Source organism: Equus caballus, chromosome 20 (assembly GCF_041296265.1).
Source record: "Equus caballus isolate H_3958 breed thoroughbred chromosome 20, TB-T2T, whole genome shotgun sequence".
Taxonomy (NCBI): Eukaryota; Metazoa; Chordata; class Mammalia; order Perissodactyla; family Equidae; genus Equus; species Equus caballus.
In genome coordinates, this window is record NC_091703.1 from 35,862,396 (window position 1) to 35,880,219 (window position 17,824).

Consider the following 17,824-nt stretch of genomic DNA (forward strand, 5'->3'; position numbering starts at 1 on the left):
GAGGATTTGGTAAGAGACAATTTAATCTGTAACAGAGTATACTGAGAAGGAAATGGGAATCAGGGAGGTAGAAATAAGATTCTTAGGTAACTATTTTGAGATCTGATTATGAAAGACTTAGAAGTATATATAGGAGGATATAGTGTTGATGGAAAATCGTATTGTATTAAGATGGGCAAGATTTTGAAAATTTCAAGTTTCATGGGTAGAAGATAGTAGAAAGACTGAGAGGAAAAACTGATGGATCCTAGAATCAGAGAGGGCAGTACAGGATGGATGGAGAGAATAGATGGATGTGGTGTTCTCTATAAACAAAGACGAATACTTCTCTTAATATAACAATGAGGAAGGAATGAGAGGTAGAGATTTAGATAGGTTTGTTATATTTGTTATTACAAAGGTGAGACAATTCCCTTCTGATGGATTCTAATTATTCTTATACTAGTTATATAGTATATGTAATATATTAACAAAGTATATGTAAGTAAAATATAACTATATAGAATAACTGAATATTATTCTAATTATCATTATTAGTTTCAAAGTGTGAACAAGGTCATATATTGAGAGTAAGGTGAGAGCAGAGTTTGAAGTTTAAAGAAAGTGTAATTTTTAATGAAATTGACTGTGAAACAGTAAGGAACTGCAGATGGCAGGAGGCACATGGGACGATTACCAGATGGTGCTGGCATCCAAGTTGTGATAGGTGACTACAGAGGAACCAATTTGCTCATATGTGTGGATTTTTACAGAGTGTTAAGATGCCAGTATGGGAAATGGATAAGTAGATCCATTCGTGTTTGGAGTTTGGCCAAGCAGATGTGAAAGAAAGACAATGAGTCCAGGGGTTTTCATTTATTAGTAAGAGAATATTTAAAATTATTAATCAGGGCATCTAAATAGGAAAGGGCTGGAAGTGAAGTCGACAGGGACTGATGGATCGGGAGATATTGAGAGGCCCTGGTGAGACTGGCACACTGGAGTGCAGGAGTGGCTAAGCAAGCAAGTACAGGACTTTACACCTCCTGTTTCAGTGGAATATTCAACTATGCATGCCATTGGTGCCGTCCTTAAAGGGATGCTGCATCACATCAGGGATAATTAGATTCAATCATAACTGTCAAAAAATCCAATGTATAAATGGCTTAAAGACAAATGTTTATTTCTCACAAAAAATAATTCAGGAATTAGGCAATAGAGTAGTTCCATGAAGTTGTCAAAAACCCATGCTCGTTCTGACTTCTCTGCCATCCACGTCATATTACAATGTCAGAGATGTTCTTCCAGTTCCATCCATCATGACACATTATAACCATTGGAAAAAGGAAAGAAAACAAGAAGGGCCCACAATTTCCTTTAAGGACATATCCCATGAGTGATACAGAATAATTCAGGCTCATCACGTAGTCACATTCGGTAGGGAAGGCTAGGAAATCTAATCTTCATACTAGGCTTTCATAGGGCACAGTAATAAGAAGGAGGAGTCTATAACTAAGGAAGAAGGGAGAATTGATATGAGGGGCAGTCATCAGTCTGTGTCCCAGAACTTCATCTTGGGAATGAACCAGTAAGGAGGAAGAAAAAATCAATTTGTGGCTAGTGGGAGATGGGTAGGCATATAAACTACAAGATCAGTCAGTTCTCCTCCACCTGGACAATGGTCAACGGGCCTGAGTCGGAGGACCAAAGTCTGAAAAGAGGTCTTACGACACCATGGAATGTGTTCTGGGGAAAAGTGAAAATGTGGGAGCCATCTGTCATGTTATAGAAAGATACATCTCCAGCTTCATAATCCAGGAATATCCCCACACTAAGGGGTTTTTTCCTTAGAGTAAGAAGAGTTTCTGGGGAGGTGAGGGCCCAGTACTCCCCCTCATAGAGCCTGATGGCCCAGAAACCATTCTGTGGGGACACTGTGACCCTCCCCTTCCTTATTATGTTATCCCTACAAATTCCCAGGTCCCAGGAACACGTGTCTCCAACCTCCACCTCCCAGTAGCATCTCCCCGAGGTGATATTTAGCTGACCAAGCACACAGGGTAGGGACTCAAATCTCTGTGTGGAGCTGGGTAGATCTTGAGGCTTTTCTTGCCAGGCTACTTGTCTCCCTTTTTCAGACAAGCGGAGGGCAGGATGGGCAGAGGCTGCATCCAGAGTCAAATTTACTGCAAAGAGAAATGGACCCTCATATTTCTGGGAAAGGTCTCTAGGCCTGGGCCAGAGGTGTCCTCACAGAATGAGGTAGATCCAGCTTACATCCACCTATCTTTCCCTGAGACCACCCGACAAGGAGCACGGTCCCTCCTGGATACTCATAGACTCACCAGCTTCAAACTCTTCTTTCCTCCAGTCTGCAAGGAAAAATTAACATGAGAACCTACTATTTGAAAGGTAAAGCTGCTGAGATGTCCAGAATAATGTGAGTATACATTTCTTAGGCTTAATAAAAGAATGATAGCAACCAAAGAAAACATTCTTTCATATAGTTGCACCTCTTTTCACAGTCTGCTAAATTACGTCTCACTTGAAGACCTGATCCATCCCTAGGCTCTCCTCATCCAAGGATACGTGTCTCCCCAGGATAAGTGTCTATGATCTATTTAGGATGTTGGGGAGGAAATACGGAATATGGTCAGTTTGACTAAATACCTTCTTTTGGCTATGTTTCCTTATATTTTATAGCAGGTAGTAATCCTTATCTATCCTCAAAGCATGACATGAGATGCAGATTAAAAAAATAATAAAACGGCTAAAATTTAATGTTTTAAATACATTATTATCTGTTAAAATATTGAGTGATCTATTGAGTTCATGGAATTATTCTTTGGAGTTTCCTTGATTTTCAGCATATTGTTTTGTACACAGTATGTATTCATTTAAAATATCCTTGTAACAGGATTTTCTTCATCAGAGTCCATGTCACTCACCAGCATATAATGGTGCGTTCCTCCAGACTGCAAAGGAAAAAAATAGGAAACCCTTTACTTTTTCTTCTTTCCTGTTTTCTCCATTGTCCTTTCCATTTCTCCCTGTCTTTGTCACATTTCTTCTTCTAAATCCTTTGGACCTTCTTTTTTTATCCTATGTCCTCACATTCCATTTTTTCAAACATGATGATAAAAATGATCAATTGGAGGATTGATAGAAATATAGAAGCAACAAAAGGTCTGAGAGACCGAGGAGGAACAAAAGAAAGGAAGAGGGAAAGGAGGGGAGAGGGTAGAAAATGCTGAATTATTTGTGGTTTGCACATCAGAGAGAATTTATTGAAGTTACTGAAATTCAGAAAGATAATGCTTCAAACGCTTCTTTGCCTACTATAGACATTTCTGTTGTATTTCTGCATCCTATCCCACTGCTACAGGGGCAGAATCTAAGAGAAACGGAAGAATGGAGCTTTCTGAGAGACAATCATCACTCACCTGACTTGAATTGGGCCTTCCTCCTATCTGAGAGAAAAATATAAGAACACCCATATATAACACAGGCTTCCTTAACATTATAAAAAACATGCAATTAAAGTCATACATTTGCCAACATTTGTGTCTGAAAATTGGCCAATGTCCATTTCAAAAGCAAGGAACGGAATTTCTAAAGTCCATTTCACTTGAAAACTTCACCACAATTTGAAAAGTACAATGTTATATGAAAGGACATGAGGATTTAAATAATTCCTGTAGTGAGGTACTAAAAAATGGTTTAGCAATTTGTTGAATTAATAGTTGAATGGATTAAAATAAAAATGAAAGAACAGTAGTAATTATAGTTGGAAAGAAAAAATCAGGCAAAATTACGCAAAAATATTTATATACTTTAGAACACTAGAGAATATGGTCTAGAGAAGTGGATTGGCTAGTCTCAAAATTACACTTCACCTCAGTATATATGAAGTCTTTAAAAGGTCAGCAAAAGGAGGACTTATCTCACTCAGCAGTTTTGGAGTTTGAACACTTCTCTTAAAAACCAGGACAATATCATATACAAAAGAATAGGCACTCCATCTCAGGGGACATATTAGAGAACACAAGTTAAAGGAAGCGTTCTGCTGAATGAAGAAAGCCACATTCTTCTTAGCTTAATCCACTTCATCTCACCGACATTATAATGAAGTTATGGTAATCATCTGAAAGATAGAAAAAGCCTAAGAATATAGCAAGCAAAAGAAAGAGAATGAAGAAAATCTCAGGAAGATGATGGGAAGGAAACATAACATGGCAGGAGTCCAGGATGCCAGAAAGAAAAGAGATAAGGTGATTTGAAATTCACAAGAAGGAAGAGGAAAGACAGGAAGAGGTAAAGTGAAGAGTTAGGAAGGGACAAGAAAAATATTTCTAAGGAATACAACAGTGAAAAAGAATGTTAGGAAAAAGTTACCCATTTCTTCTTGAAGTTTTTCTGAAAAATAAAACGGAAAAACTCGTGTAAACGTCACGGGAACCAACAGAGAAAACGAAAATGAGTAGAAAATTTCCAGTGCACAGTAAATTGGTAGGATGAATGTAATTAGGAAAAAAAAATGATCAAAACACCCTGAAACAATATCAAGGAAGCAGATTTTTATCTTGGAAAAGTAAGAAAAGGGAATAAACTTTCCCAATTGATTGAATAAAAGAAGAAGGGTGAAGATTTGGATAGAAATAACAAATAGAATTTTATCCCATACATACTTCTTTTATGAATAGTTTTAAGGATATAAATAATTCAAGATTTGGGTCAAAATACATGTTTAATAAAATAATTTGATAACAAATGTTATCTTGGTAGCAGTTTATTGGAATTGATTTTTAATTTCAAAAATCTTTCTGAGTATTTCAGATTACACTAGATGTCTTTAAGTGAAACATAATTTGTGTAATTAATGGTCAACATATATTTAAGTTCTGAGAAACTCTTTTTAGAAGACATCACAACCCTCAAGAAAGCAAATGACTATCATGATGAGATACAATATTTTTTGAAGTCTGATGGTTTCTAATTCTATGCTTTTAACAAAACTACAATAGAATTTAATTGAGTTTTCAACTGACAGAACTTTCAAAATCAGTTTTTATTAACCTGCATTATCTGATCTTATCATTTACTGCAGAAGTTGTTCAAAGAATTAAGTGATGTGGCTCTAACCAAATTCATTCCATTCCCATTAACATACATAAGTACATAATTTCTCAGCACATCAATCTTTTATAAACAAACAGAAATAAAATGGAATAAAATTAATGTTGATTACTAACTTATTTACTTGAAGGGAAATACGAGTCAATGGAGATAAAGGAATGCTAGAATTACTACTAAATGTTAGAAGCCTGCTTTAAACTCTCATTTTTCTCTCTTTTCCAGGATGTAACTCTAGTGTTTATCACTTTTTTTCAGGTGAACACCATTATATTTTGATTTCTGTACAGACTATATCATGTACACCAGCCAAAGACTAATTACCATCCATCACCATACACATGTGCCCTTTTACTCCTTTCAAGCACCCACTCCCCCTCTTCTCCTCTGGTAACCACCAACCTAATCTCTATATCTATGTATTTGTTAGTTGGAGTTGGTGCTGTTTTCTATCTTCCACAAACAAGTGAAGTCATACAGTACTGGGCTGTCTCTGTCTGACATTTCATTTAGCATACATAATATGCTCAAGGTCCTTCCATTTTGTTGTAATGGCAAGATTTCATCTTTTTTATGATTGAATAGTATTCTGTTGTATATATATATATACCACATCTTCTTTTCCCATTCATCCACTGATGAGTACTTAGGTTGCTTCCAAGTCTTGGCTATTGTGAATAATGCAGCAATGAACACAGGGGTGCAAATGTCTTCTTGAATTAGACAAAAAGAGCATGTTTTCATGTTCTTTGTATAAATACCCAGAAGTGGCATAGCTGGATCATATGGTAATTCTATTCTTAATTTTTTGAGGAACCTCTATACTGTTTTCCATGGTGTTCACAAAGTGTACATTCCCACCAGCAGTGTATGAGTGTTCCTTTTTCTCCACATCTGCTCCAACACTTGTTATTTCTTATCCTTTTAGTTACAGCCATTCTGACGGGTGTTTCATTGTTGTTTTGATTTTCATTTCCCTGATAGTGACATAGAACACATTTTCATGTGCCTGTTGGCCATTTATATCTTATTTTGAACAATGTCTGTTTAGATCATTTGCCAATTTTTAATTGGGTTGTTTTGTTGTTGGTGTTGAGTTGTATGAGTTCTTCATAAATTTTGGAAATTAACTCCTTATCAGATATGATCTGCAAAAACGTTCTCCCAATTGTTAGGCTATCTTTTCATTTTGTTGATGGTTTCCTTTGCCACACACTAGCCTGATGTAGTCCCATTTGTTAATTTTTTTCTTTTGTTTCCCTTGCTGGGGCAGGCATGGTATTCAAAAAGATACTACTAAGACTGATGTCAAAGAGTGTACTGCCTATATTTTCTTGCAGAAGGGTTATAGTTTCAGGTCTTATATTCAAGTCTTTAATCCATTTTGAGTTGATTTTGGGGTATGGTGTAAGATAATGGTCTACTTTCACTCTTTTTCATGGGGCTGTCTAGTTTTACCAAACATGTAAAACACATTGCCGTTCTCAGAATTAATAATTGTGTTGGTAAAAGCGCAGAAGTTTAAACGACACTTACTATGGTTGCAAAGGAAAAAAAAAACAGGAAAAATTATGTAACATATTCATATACCTTGGAGAACTAGGGTGATAAGTTCAAGGACAGTGGAAAGTGAGCCTCAAGTTCACACTTGGCCAATAAGAGACGACAGAATTTACAGTCTTTCAAAGGACAACGGAGGGAGAAACCTCATTCAGCAAGGTAGGACTGTTCTCCCATTTCTTAAGGTTTGGGGTAAAACTGAAGGCATCTTACTGTGCCCTCCTCCTTCAAGTACATAACAGAGGTCCTAGCTTAATGGTCATTTTCCAGAAAATATTTGTAGAATGGAAACCAGATGCCTATCAGCCTAATTCCCTTCATCTCTCCAACATCATAATACAACTACGGCAAGTCTCTTGAAGACGGAAGAAGCAACGTTCGCAGGCAAGGACTGGTAGGGCATGAAAACAGAAGCAACGGGAATGAATGAAAGGCCGAAAAACAGAAGTGGAGAGAATGTAACAGAGAAGAAGTTCATAAACAAAAGTCTGTGGGAGGGAAGAGTAGACATCTGGGAGAAAGGTGAGCCAATGGATGTCATGTAGGTGAAATAGCAGGGAACACTAAAGACCAAGACAGCAGCCACTGGAATGGTTATGGGAGTAAAGGGTTGTCAGAGACGTCTTACCCAATTTATTCTGAAGTTCTCCTGAAAAATAAAATGGAAAGATTAATGTAAATATCATGGGAAACAAACGTGAAGAAAATTCAAATGTATTAAAACTTTAAATGTAAATTCAAACTTATCAGGATGCAGAAACAGACAGACAGACACACACACACATACGCGCATGCGCACACACACATACACTCAGTCACATGCATGCATCAACAGCAACTGAAAGCCCACTTTTGTCCAGAGAATTTTTTACGAGTAATGAAGATGGGGAGACAGAATGAATTTACTGCAAGAGAAAACATTTCAGAAATATCAGTTGTGATGGTTACCTCATAAAAAAATATTCTTGATCCATTTTGACTTTATTTAAGCTTTTATTACTTATTTCCTTAGTTTTGGTAGGCTTTTGACTGCCCCTAACTATTGGCAGTCGTGTCCCATTACTGTGGTATCTTCTTTGTATGAAGTAGCCACAAACACTGACTTACAGAATACGGAACCACGGCTTGTAGAGGAAATGCAGGGTTAGTTTTCCGGGTGCCTGTATTTACATTTGCCTCAATCTGTTGAACACATCACCTTATTTTATATGAGTTTCTGTTTTAACTCATGCCTGGATGAAGCTTATCTTAAGTAAATCACATGAAAGGAAAGGAAGTAAAGTATGAAATGGCAACAAAGGGGGTTCTAAATCAAAAGATTTGAGTTATCTTAGACAAAACTCACACATGAGCCACTTTGAAAATGCCAAAATTCAGAGGTATATGATTAATAAAATCATACTTGACAAAAAGCATCCATCTACAATATTGAAGTGGCAGGACAACTCAGAGCAGTAATAATAAGGGGAAGTGAAGCAAAGAGGAAATGGCAAGCTCAGTTAGAAAGACAAGGGAATGAGACAAATCACATAAACAGGTATGTATATCAGAGCTGAGAACAATGATCCTTAATAGTTGAAGACAAGCGTACAAGAAACAGATGAAACCATCACTAGGTAAATAGTGAAATATGTGAATGGAACGTGCCTCTTTCCTGTTCACTCTCATCTGTAAAACAAAAGGAAGAAAGGACCAATTAATTCGAAATGAAGGCACGTGTCAGTGAGCAAAGAAAAAAACTTGAAACACTTCCCTAGTTTTCCGTATGGTTCAAAGTGACCAATATTTCTCAGAACTGGAACCAGAAGATGCCAAAAGCACCCTGACCAACCACAGGTATTGTTGTTCATGTTCTACACACTCCCTGGTGCAAATGTAACTAAATAGAAAAAAATAGAAAAGGAACTGAATAGAAAACTAAATACAAAAGGAACTAAATAAACATCCCGAGAGGAGGTTGAGATGACCTTTTTTGGGATAAACAACGTCCGGCATTGGTCTTGCATTGAGCCTTCTTCCCTTTGAAAATATAGGGCAAACACACACCAGTCCACAAGACAGGTGCTCAAGACAGATGAGGAAGCCAACAGTAAAAGCGTCCATCTGTCCCCAGACTGTATCTCTAGCAGATACACTTGTAAAATCCATTTCCTCTGAAAAAAAAAAATCATTGAAAAATGTTTAAGAAAGGATGATGTTAAACGTTTTAATCCTGTATTAAGGTTTTATGAAAAACTCGTTGGAAATGTCCTAGAAACCGGCTGAAAATATTGTGAATTGAGACACATTATCAATGAAATTTCCTTAGTATATACAGATCTTTTATAAACATTTAAAAGGGATTGCCGTTCCCAGAATTAATAATTGTGTTGGTAAAAGCGCAGAAGTTTAAACGACGCTTACTATGGTTGGAAAGGAAAAAGAAAGGAAAAATTATGTAACATATCCGTATACCTTGGAGCACTTGGGTGATACGTTCAAGGAGAGTGGAAAGTGAGCCTCAAGTTCACACTTGACCAATAAGAGACGACAGAATTTACAGTCTTTCAAAGGACAATGGAGGGAGAAAGCTCATTCAGCAAGGTAGGACTGTTCTCCCATTTCTTAAGGTTTGGGGTAAAACTGAAGGCATCTTACTGTGCCCTCCTCCTTCAAGTACATAACAGAGGTCCTAGCTTAATGGTCATTTTCCAGAAAATATTTGTAGAATGGAAACCAGATGCCTATCAGCCTAATTCCCTTCATCTCTCCAACATCATAATACAACTACGGCAAGTCTCTTGAAGACGGAAGCAACGTTCACAGGCAAGGACTGGTAGGGCATGAAAACAGAAGCAACGGGAATGAATGAAAGGCCAAAAAACAGAAGTGCAGAGAATGTAACAGGGAAGAAGTTCATAAACAAAAGTCTGTGGGAGGGAAGAGTAGACATCTGGGAGAAAGGTGAGCCAATGGATGTCATGTAGGTGAAATGGCAGGGAGCACTAAAGACCAAGACAGCAGCCACTGAAATGGTTATGGGAGTAAAGGGTTGTCAGAGGAGTCTTACCTGATTCTTTCAGTTCTGCAAAATAAAATGGAAAGATCAATGTAAATATCATGGGAAACAAACATAAAGAAAATTCAAATGCACTAAAAGTTTTAAATGTAAAATCAAACCTAACAGGTTCTAGAATTGGACACACACACTCACACACACACACACAAACACAGACTCAATCATTGACACACATGCATCAAGAGTGGCTGAAAGTCTACTTTTGTCCAGAGAATATTCTACAAAATGAAAATAGGGGAAACAGAATGAATTTACTTAAGAGAAAATATTCTAGAAACATTAGTTGTGGTGGCTACCTCATAAAAATTATTCTTGATCCCTTTTGGCATTATTTATTTGAGTTGTTATTGTTCCTTTTGTTAGTTTTGGTAGGCTCTGGACTGCTACTATTAATATTCATTCCTTGTTATTGTGCTAACTATGTTGTATAAAGTAGCCACAAACACTGAGTTCCAGAACACTGAACCACTGCCTGTGGTGAAAATGCAGAGTTAGATTCCTGGGAGCTTCTATTTACAACATTTCCCTCAATCACTTAATACATAACCTTATTCTATATGAGTTTCTGTTTTAACTCACGCCTGGATGAAGCTTATCACATGAAAGGAAGGGAAGTAAAGTATGAAATGGCAACGAAGGGGGTTGTAAATCAAAAGACGTGAGTTCACTTAGACAAAACTTACACTTGAACCACTTTGAGAATGCCAAAATATCAGAGGTATGTGATTAATAAAATTATACTTGACAAAAAGCATCTGTCTACAATATTGGAGTGGCAGGACAATTCAGAGCAGTAATAATAAGGGAAAGAGAATTAAAAAGCAAAACAGCAAGCTTGGGTAGAAAGATAAGGTAATGAGACAAATCACGTAAACAGGTAGTATGTATACTGGAGTTGAGAACGATGATCCTTAATAGTTGAAGACAAGCGTACAAGAAACAGATGAAAGAAGCACTAGTCAAACAGCGAAATATGTGAATGGGACTTGCCTTTTTCCTGTTCACTCTTAACTGGAAAATAAAAGGAAGAAAAGACAAATTAATTCAAAACGAAGGCACATGTCAGTGAGCAAAGATAAAAATGTGAAACACTTCCATAGTTTTCTCTATGGTTGAAACTGACTAATATTTCCCAGAATTGGAACCAGATAATTCCAAAAGCAACCTCACCAATCACAGGCCATGTTGTTTTACTTGTACAGACTCGTTGGTGCAAAAGTAACTAAACAGAATATGAAACCCTGAGAGGAGGTTGAGATGACCTTTTTTGGGATAAACAATGTCCGTCTTCAGTCTTGCATTGAGCCTTCTTCCCTTTGAAAATATAGGGCAAACACACACCAGTCCACAAGACAGGTGCTTAAGACAGATGAGGAAGCCAACAGTAAAAGCGTCCATCTGTCCCCAAACTGTATCTCTAGCAGATACACTTCTAAAATCCATTTCCTCTGAAAAAAAATCATTGAAAAATGTTTAAGAAAGGATGATGTTAAACGTTTTAATCCTGTATTAAGGTTTTATGAAAAACTCGTTGGAAATGTCCTAGAAAACGGCTGAAAATATTGTGAATTGAGACATATTATCAACGAAATTTCCTTAGTATATACAGATCTTTTATAAACATTTAAAAGGGATTGCCGTTCCCAGAATTAATAATTGTGTTGGTAAAAGCGCAGAAGTTTAAACGACAGTTACTATGGTTGCAAAGGAAAAAGAAAGGAAAAATTATGTAACATATTCCTATACTTTGGAGCACTTGGATAAGATGTTCAAGGACAGTGGAAAGTGAGCCTCAAGTTCACACTTGACCAATAAGAGATGACAGAATTTACAGTCTTTCAAAGGACAATGGAGGGAGAAACCTCATTCAGCAAGGTAGGACTGTTCTCCCATTTCTTAAGGTTTGGGGTAAAACTGAAGGCATCTTACTGTGCCCTCCTCCTTCAAGTACATAACAGAGGTCCTAGCTTAATGGTCATTTTCCAGAAAATATTTGTAGAATGGAAACCAGATGCCTATCCGCCTAATTCCCTTCATCTCTCCACATCATAATGCAACTACGGCAAGTCTCTTGAAGACGGAAGAAGCAACGTTCGCAGGCAAGGACTGGTAGGGCATGAAAACAGAAGCAACGGGAATGAATGAAAGGCCAAAAAACAGAAGTGGAGAGAATGTAACAGAGAAGAAGTTCATAAACAAATGTCTGTGGGAGGGAACAGTAGACATCTGGGAGAAAGGTGAGCCAATGGATGTCATGTAGATAAAATGGCAGGGAGCACTAAAGACCAAGACAGCAGCCGCTTAAATTGTCATGGGTGTAAAGGGCTGTCAGAGGAGTCTTACCCAATTCTTTCAGTTCTGTAAAATAAAATGGAAAGATTAATGTAAATATCATGGGAAATAAACATGAAGAAAATTCAAATGCCCTAATAATTTTAAATGTAAAATCAAATCTAACAGGTTGCAGCACACATTCACACACACACACACACACACAGACTCACTGACTTACACACATCCATCAACAGTGGCTGAAAGCCCACTTATGTCCAGAGAATATTTTATGAAAAATGAAATTAGGGGAATCAATGAATTTACTGCAAGAGAAAATATTTTAGAAATATTAGCTGTGGTGGCTAACTCATAAAAACTATTCCTGATCCCTTTTGGCATTATTTAGTTAAGTTGTTATTGTTCCTTTTGTTAGTTTTGGTAGGTTCTGGACTGCTACTATTAATAGTCATTTCTTGTTATTGTGGTAACTATGTTGTATAAAGTAGCCACAAACACTTGATTTACAGAATATTGAACCAGTACCTGTAGAGAAAATGCAGAGTTAGTTTCCTGTGAGCCTCGATTCACATTTCCCTCCATCACTTAATACATAACTTTGTTTTATGTGAGTTTTATTTTAACACATGCCTAAACGAAACTTATCTTGATTAAACTGCATTGAAGGAAGGGAAATGAAGTATTTAGTGGCAGGAGAAAGGGTTCTAAATCAAATGATCTGAGCCTTGTATAAAATGTACACATTACACATCAGAAAGTTAAAAATACCAAAACTCCACAGGTATAATCTTAATAAAATTCACTTGACGGAAAGGATTTGTCTATATTGATTGCAGTGATAAGACAAATGAAACAAGGAAATTGAATACCAAATGATGACAGCAAACTTCAGTTAGAAAGATAAGAAAGCAAAATGAAAAATATGTGCGTGCTGGAGTTGAGGAATATGATCATTGAGAGCTGAAGACTAAAGTACAAGAAACAGATAGAGCTATGACTAGGTGCACAGTGAAATACGTTAACTGGCCTTGCCTTTTTCCTGTCACTTTTATACGAAAAATAAAAGGAATAAAGAACCAGCTCATTAAAAATGAGTGCACAATGTCAGGAAGGAGGGGGACAAAACTTTGAAACCCTCTCATAATTTACTCTGTGGTTCAAACTGACTCATATTTCTGAGAATTGGAACCACATGGTTCCAAGGACATCTCATCAATCAGAGGCGATTTGTTTTATATTCTCCCATCTCTTAGTGCAAAAGGAATTAAGATAGGAAATGATACAATGAGAGGAAGTAGAAAATCTACTGGGATAAACACTAACAAGATATTGTCCTTCACTGGGCCTTCTTTTTTCAGAACAAAATGCAAATAAGCAGGCATGCATGAGACAGGTACTTAAAAAGTGATGAGGAAGTATACAGTACAACACCCATCTGTCCATAACTGCATCTGTACCTGTAGTCATATAAAGCCTGCTCTGTACATTAAGGAGACATATTCTAAATTCCATTCCCTCTGAAAACAAAAATATAACTTAAAAATATCATTAGGAAAAGAAGTATATTAAACCTTCAATGATTATATTAGTGTTTAACAAAAAAAAATATTCTAGGAATATCCTAGGACAATAACATAAAATAGTAGTGTAAAACTCACTGGTAATGGCAAATATATAGTCAGTTAGACTCTGTAATATGGTAATAGTGGTGCATAATTCACTTACAACTCTAATTTCAAAGTTAAAAATATAAGCATAGTAAAAATAACCATAAGTACAATAATCTGTTATTAGTTACACAACGTAAAATATATGTAAATTGTAACAGCAATAACCTAAAATATGAGGGGGAGAAGAAGTAAAAGTGTAACATTTAGGAATTCTATTGAAGTTAAATTGTTGTCAGCTTAAAGTAGGTGTCACAGTTTTAAGATATTTTATGTAAGCCTCATGGTAACCACAAGGGAAAAACCTATAGCAGTTACACAAAAATGATAAAGTCAAAGCATACTGATAAAAAAAGACATCAAAACACACAAAAAAGCACGATAAAAAACAAAGAACAACGGATCTAAAAAACAACTGGAGTACAATTAAAAAAATGACAATAGTTAAGTTCTCACCTATCAATAATTATTTTAAATGTAAATGGATTAAATTTTCCAACCAAAACACAGAATGGCTGAATGGATAAAACAACAAGATCCAATGATATGCTGCCTACCCTACCTGAGCGTTTCTTCCAGTTCACAAATGCAAATATGCCAGCTACCACAGCTACCACTGCGAACACAGCTGCCACAGCGGCCACAGCTACCACAGCTGCCACAGGTACACAAATTTTAGGGAGAACCGAATCAGCAACGATGGGCATGGCGGCCTGAGGCGGCGGCTCTGGGAAGGGAAGGGAAGGGAAGGGAAGTTGAGGGCCCTGACCCCCAGGCCTCAGCCCTGACGCTGTTGAAGGTCTCCAGAAGAGCTCCTGATTTCCCTAAGAGGCTCTGAGCCCACGGCTCCCTCCTTACCCCATCGCAGGGTGAGGGGCTCAGGCAGCCCCTCGTGCTGCACATGGCACGTGTATCTCTGCTCCTCTCCAGAAGGCACCACCACAGCCGCCCACTTCTGGAAGGTCCCGTCCCCTGCAGGCCTGGTCTCCACAAGCTCCGTGTCCTGGGTCAGGTCCTCTCCATCACGCTGCCAGGTCAGGGTGATCTCCGCAGGGTGGAAGCCCAGGGCCCAGCACCTCAGGGTGACCTCATGGTCAGAGATGGGGTGGTGGGTCACATGTGTCTTTAGGGGTTCTGAGAGGACGGGTCAGAAATTTGAACTGGAGTCAGACATCAAACACATTGGTTGTGGGGCAGAGAACAAGGCTTGAGAGAGAAAGCCTTCCCCCCCACCCCACCCCCCCACTCCCCGCCCCACCCCGCACCGCCCCCAGTGCTTTCCAAAGCCACTGCCAGAGGCAAAGGGAACCCATCATGAATTATTTCAGAGATAGCTTTCCTCTCCATCCGTGGAGAGACTGCATCCCTTAATTGCCCAGAGAGAAGGGTGGGCACTCTAGGCGAGTAACTCTCTGGTACCAGATCTGAAAACCCAGGCCGACTCAGTCTCCCTGCCCACAGGTTCCACCTCTCCTTGTAGAAGGTCCTCAGCCACACGCGAGATCAGGGAGGCCCCGCGGTCTGGCGTACCCGCGCGCTGCAGCGTCTCCTTCCCGTTCTCCAGGTATCTGAGGAGCCACTCCACGCACGTGCCCTCCAGGTAGTTCCTGCGCTGCTCCGCCACACCAGCCGCCTCCCACTTGCGCCGGGTGATCTGAGCCGCCGTGTCCGCCGCGGTCCAGGAGCGCAGATCCTCGTTCAGGGCGATGTAATCGGCGCCGTCGTAGGCGAAGTGAGTGTACCCGCGGAGGAGGCGCCCGTCCGGCCCCACGTCGCACCCATACATGTGCTGGATGGTGTGAGACCCTGACCCCGTCCCGAGGTCAGCCTTGGCCACGCCCCGTGACCAGACTCGCCACCGACCCGACCACTAGGCAGTGATTAAGCCTAAACTGAATATGAAACCGGGTAAAAGTCCCCGCGGGCTCCACCCTGGTGGAGGGACGGGGCGGGTCCCGCAGCCTCGGGGTGAATCTCGGACCCAGAGACTCGGGGAGAGCCCGGCCCGTCCGTGGGGATCGGGGGTCGCGGCCTGGACCTGGGCCCGAGTCGCTCACCGGCCTCGCTTTGGTTGTAGTAGCCGCGCAGGGTGTTCAGGTTCACTCGGAAATTCTCTGCGGCTTCCTGGGCGATCTGTGTCTGCTCTTCCCAATACTCAGGCCCCTCCTGCTCCACCCATGGCGCCCGCGGCTGCATCCTCGGACTCTCGGCGTCGCTGTCGAACCGCACGAACTGCGTGTCGTCCACGTAGCCGGCGGCGATGAAGCGGGGCTCCCCGCGGCCGGGCCGGGACACGGCGGTGTAGAAATACCTCATGGAGTGGGAGCCTGGGGGCGGGGAGGGGCTGAGACCTGGCTGACCCTCCTCTCGGAGAGGGTACCCGGGGCCCGGGAGGGGAGGGCAAGGGGGGTCGAAGACGGAAAAGAGGCAGTGGGACAGAAAAGGGCCTGGATTTAGGGATGGGACGAGGAGGGGGCCGGATAAGGGAGGGGTCAGGATGAGGTGGAGCCGAAGTTGGGGGAGAGTCTGGGCAGGTATCCTCAAAGACGCGCCTTCCCCGGGGGTCCTCCGCCCCTGCCGAGTCCCCTAGCTCCGTTCCCCGCAGAGGCCATTTCCTCCCGACTCCGCACTCACCCGCCCAGGTCTCGGTCAGAGTCCCCGCGAGCAACAGGAGGAAGGTCGGCAGCTCCGTAGCCCGCATCCTCCGTGTTTGGGGAAAATCTGAGTCCCCGCTGGTCAGTGTGGAGTTTATAACCAGGAACCGCAGTGACACCGATTGGCTTCTCTGGAAACTGGACACGCAATGGGAGTGAGAACTGGGTCGTCTTCAAGAGAATCCAGGCAGGAGAACCTGACGCAGGTTGTGATAGAGAGAAGTGAAACTTAGGGAGATGGGAACTCCCCAACACTGAGCTTACCCTCGCCAGACGCTGCCCTTGGGGCCTGACACCCTGATTGCCACACCCGGGGACCTGGGACTCTGCCCTGACCCCTCTCCTCCTGCACCGAGAGCTCTTTGTGACACTGTCTCCCTGAATCCTGGCCCAGGGCCTGTCTGAGGAAACCAGGGAGAGACCCCAGGCTGGGCTCAGCTCCTTTTCCTCCTCTTACTGGAATCCATCTCCCTGAAATGGACTCGCTGCCTCCCACCCCTGACCTCTCCCCTGGACTCTTCTAGAAGAAAACTCAGCCCCAGAGGACTTGACGCCAGAGAGTGAGCTCGCCCTGGGAATGGAGGGGGAGGGACAACGATTTTCTTTTTAAACCTGGAAGAGTTGTGCCTGAAAACACCAGGCAGAGGTTCTCATGGAGACCAGCTTCCTTTTTGTTTAACTACAGTGGGTAACACACATCTTGAAAACCCTGAACATCAGGAATCTAATCTGTAAAAGAAGTGATTTTGGCCCCTTCCTACAGAAATGTGTCTACACAGCGCTGCAGTCAGACTCACAAAGCCCCTAAGTTTTACTTTCCCAGACAGTATAACTGTGACTCCAGGTTGTTAATATTTTGAAATGCCCTTCATTCCATAGCCCTGAGTGTCTCCATGTGAGTCCTGACATGTCCTCAGTACAATGAAGCACATGGAAGCACAGTTTGTTACTGTGTGTTAATCTCCTCAAAGTTGCAAGTGTTCAATGCAGTCAAAATGCCCTTCACCAATGCTCATGCATGCCTGTTTTTATGAATTTTATTCACATCAAGTGGTGTACATATTTTATTGGGCACTTAGTTTTTAAACCGATTAACATAAGGAGGTAATTAGTTTTTGGGAAGCCCCACAGATTGAATGAAATACCAAATGCAAAGAATACCCTGCTGGGCTCTGTAGATATGTTTATTAAAGATCTATAAAACAATATGTTTAAATCTGAGGATTCCACTGCTTTAGAGTTCTTTCCCTCTGCTTCTTCTCCTCACCCCTGCTCCTCCAGCCCTTCTCTCTGTCCCTCTCACCCCTCTTCTTCACTTAATCTCCACCACCCTCTCACACCTGAATTGTGGCACCAGCACCAACCCCTTGCCTGCCACGCAAGGACTGTTCTCCCCACAGGGGTCAGTAATGCTGCTAATTGAGTCAGGATGTGTCATTTCTTCACTAAAACACTCCAATGGCTCTGTCTCACTCTTGGGA

The 17,824-nt window shown here is 40.7% G+C and overlaps 1 protein-coding gene across 1 annotated transcript; it reads right to left on the reverse strand.

Annotated features, from left to right (window-relative positions):
• Positions 1–1,145: 1,145 nt before the first annotated feature.
• Positions 1,146–16,892, reverse strand: LOC100059994 (HLA class I histocompatibility antigen, alpha chain G). Its single transcript, XM_070244391.1, has 11 exons — positions 16,324–16,892; positions 15,747–16,016; positions 15,220–15,495; positions 14,548–14,823; positions 14,223–14,416; positions 7,301–7,321; positions 4,375–4,395; positions 3,423–3,449; positions 2,928–2,954; positions 2,325–2,351; positions 1,146–2,165 (listed from the first exon to the last, which is right to left on the reverse strand). Exons 1-11 carry the CDS (start codon positions 16,388–16,390, stop codon positions 2,163–2,165), a joined length of 1,209 nt encoding a protein of 402 aa, XP_070100492.1. The 5' UTR covers positions 16,391–16,892; the 3' UTR covers positions 1,146–2,162.
• Between the last annotated feature and the right edge of the window lie 932 nt (positions 16,893–17,824).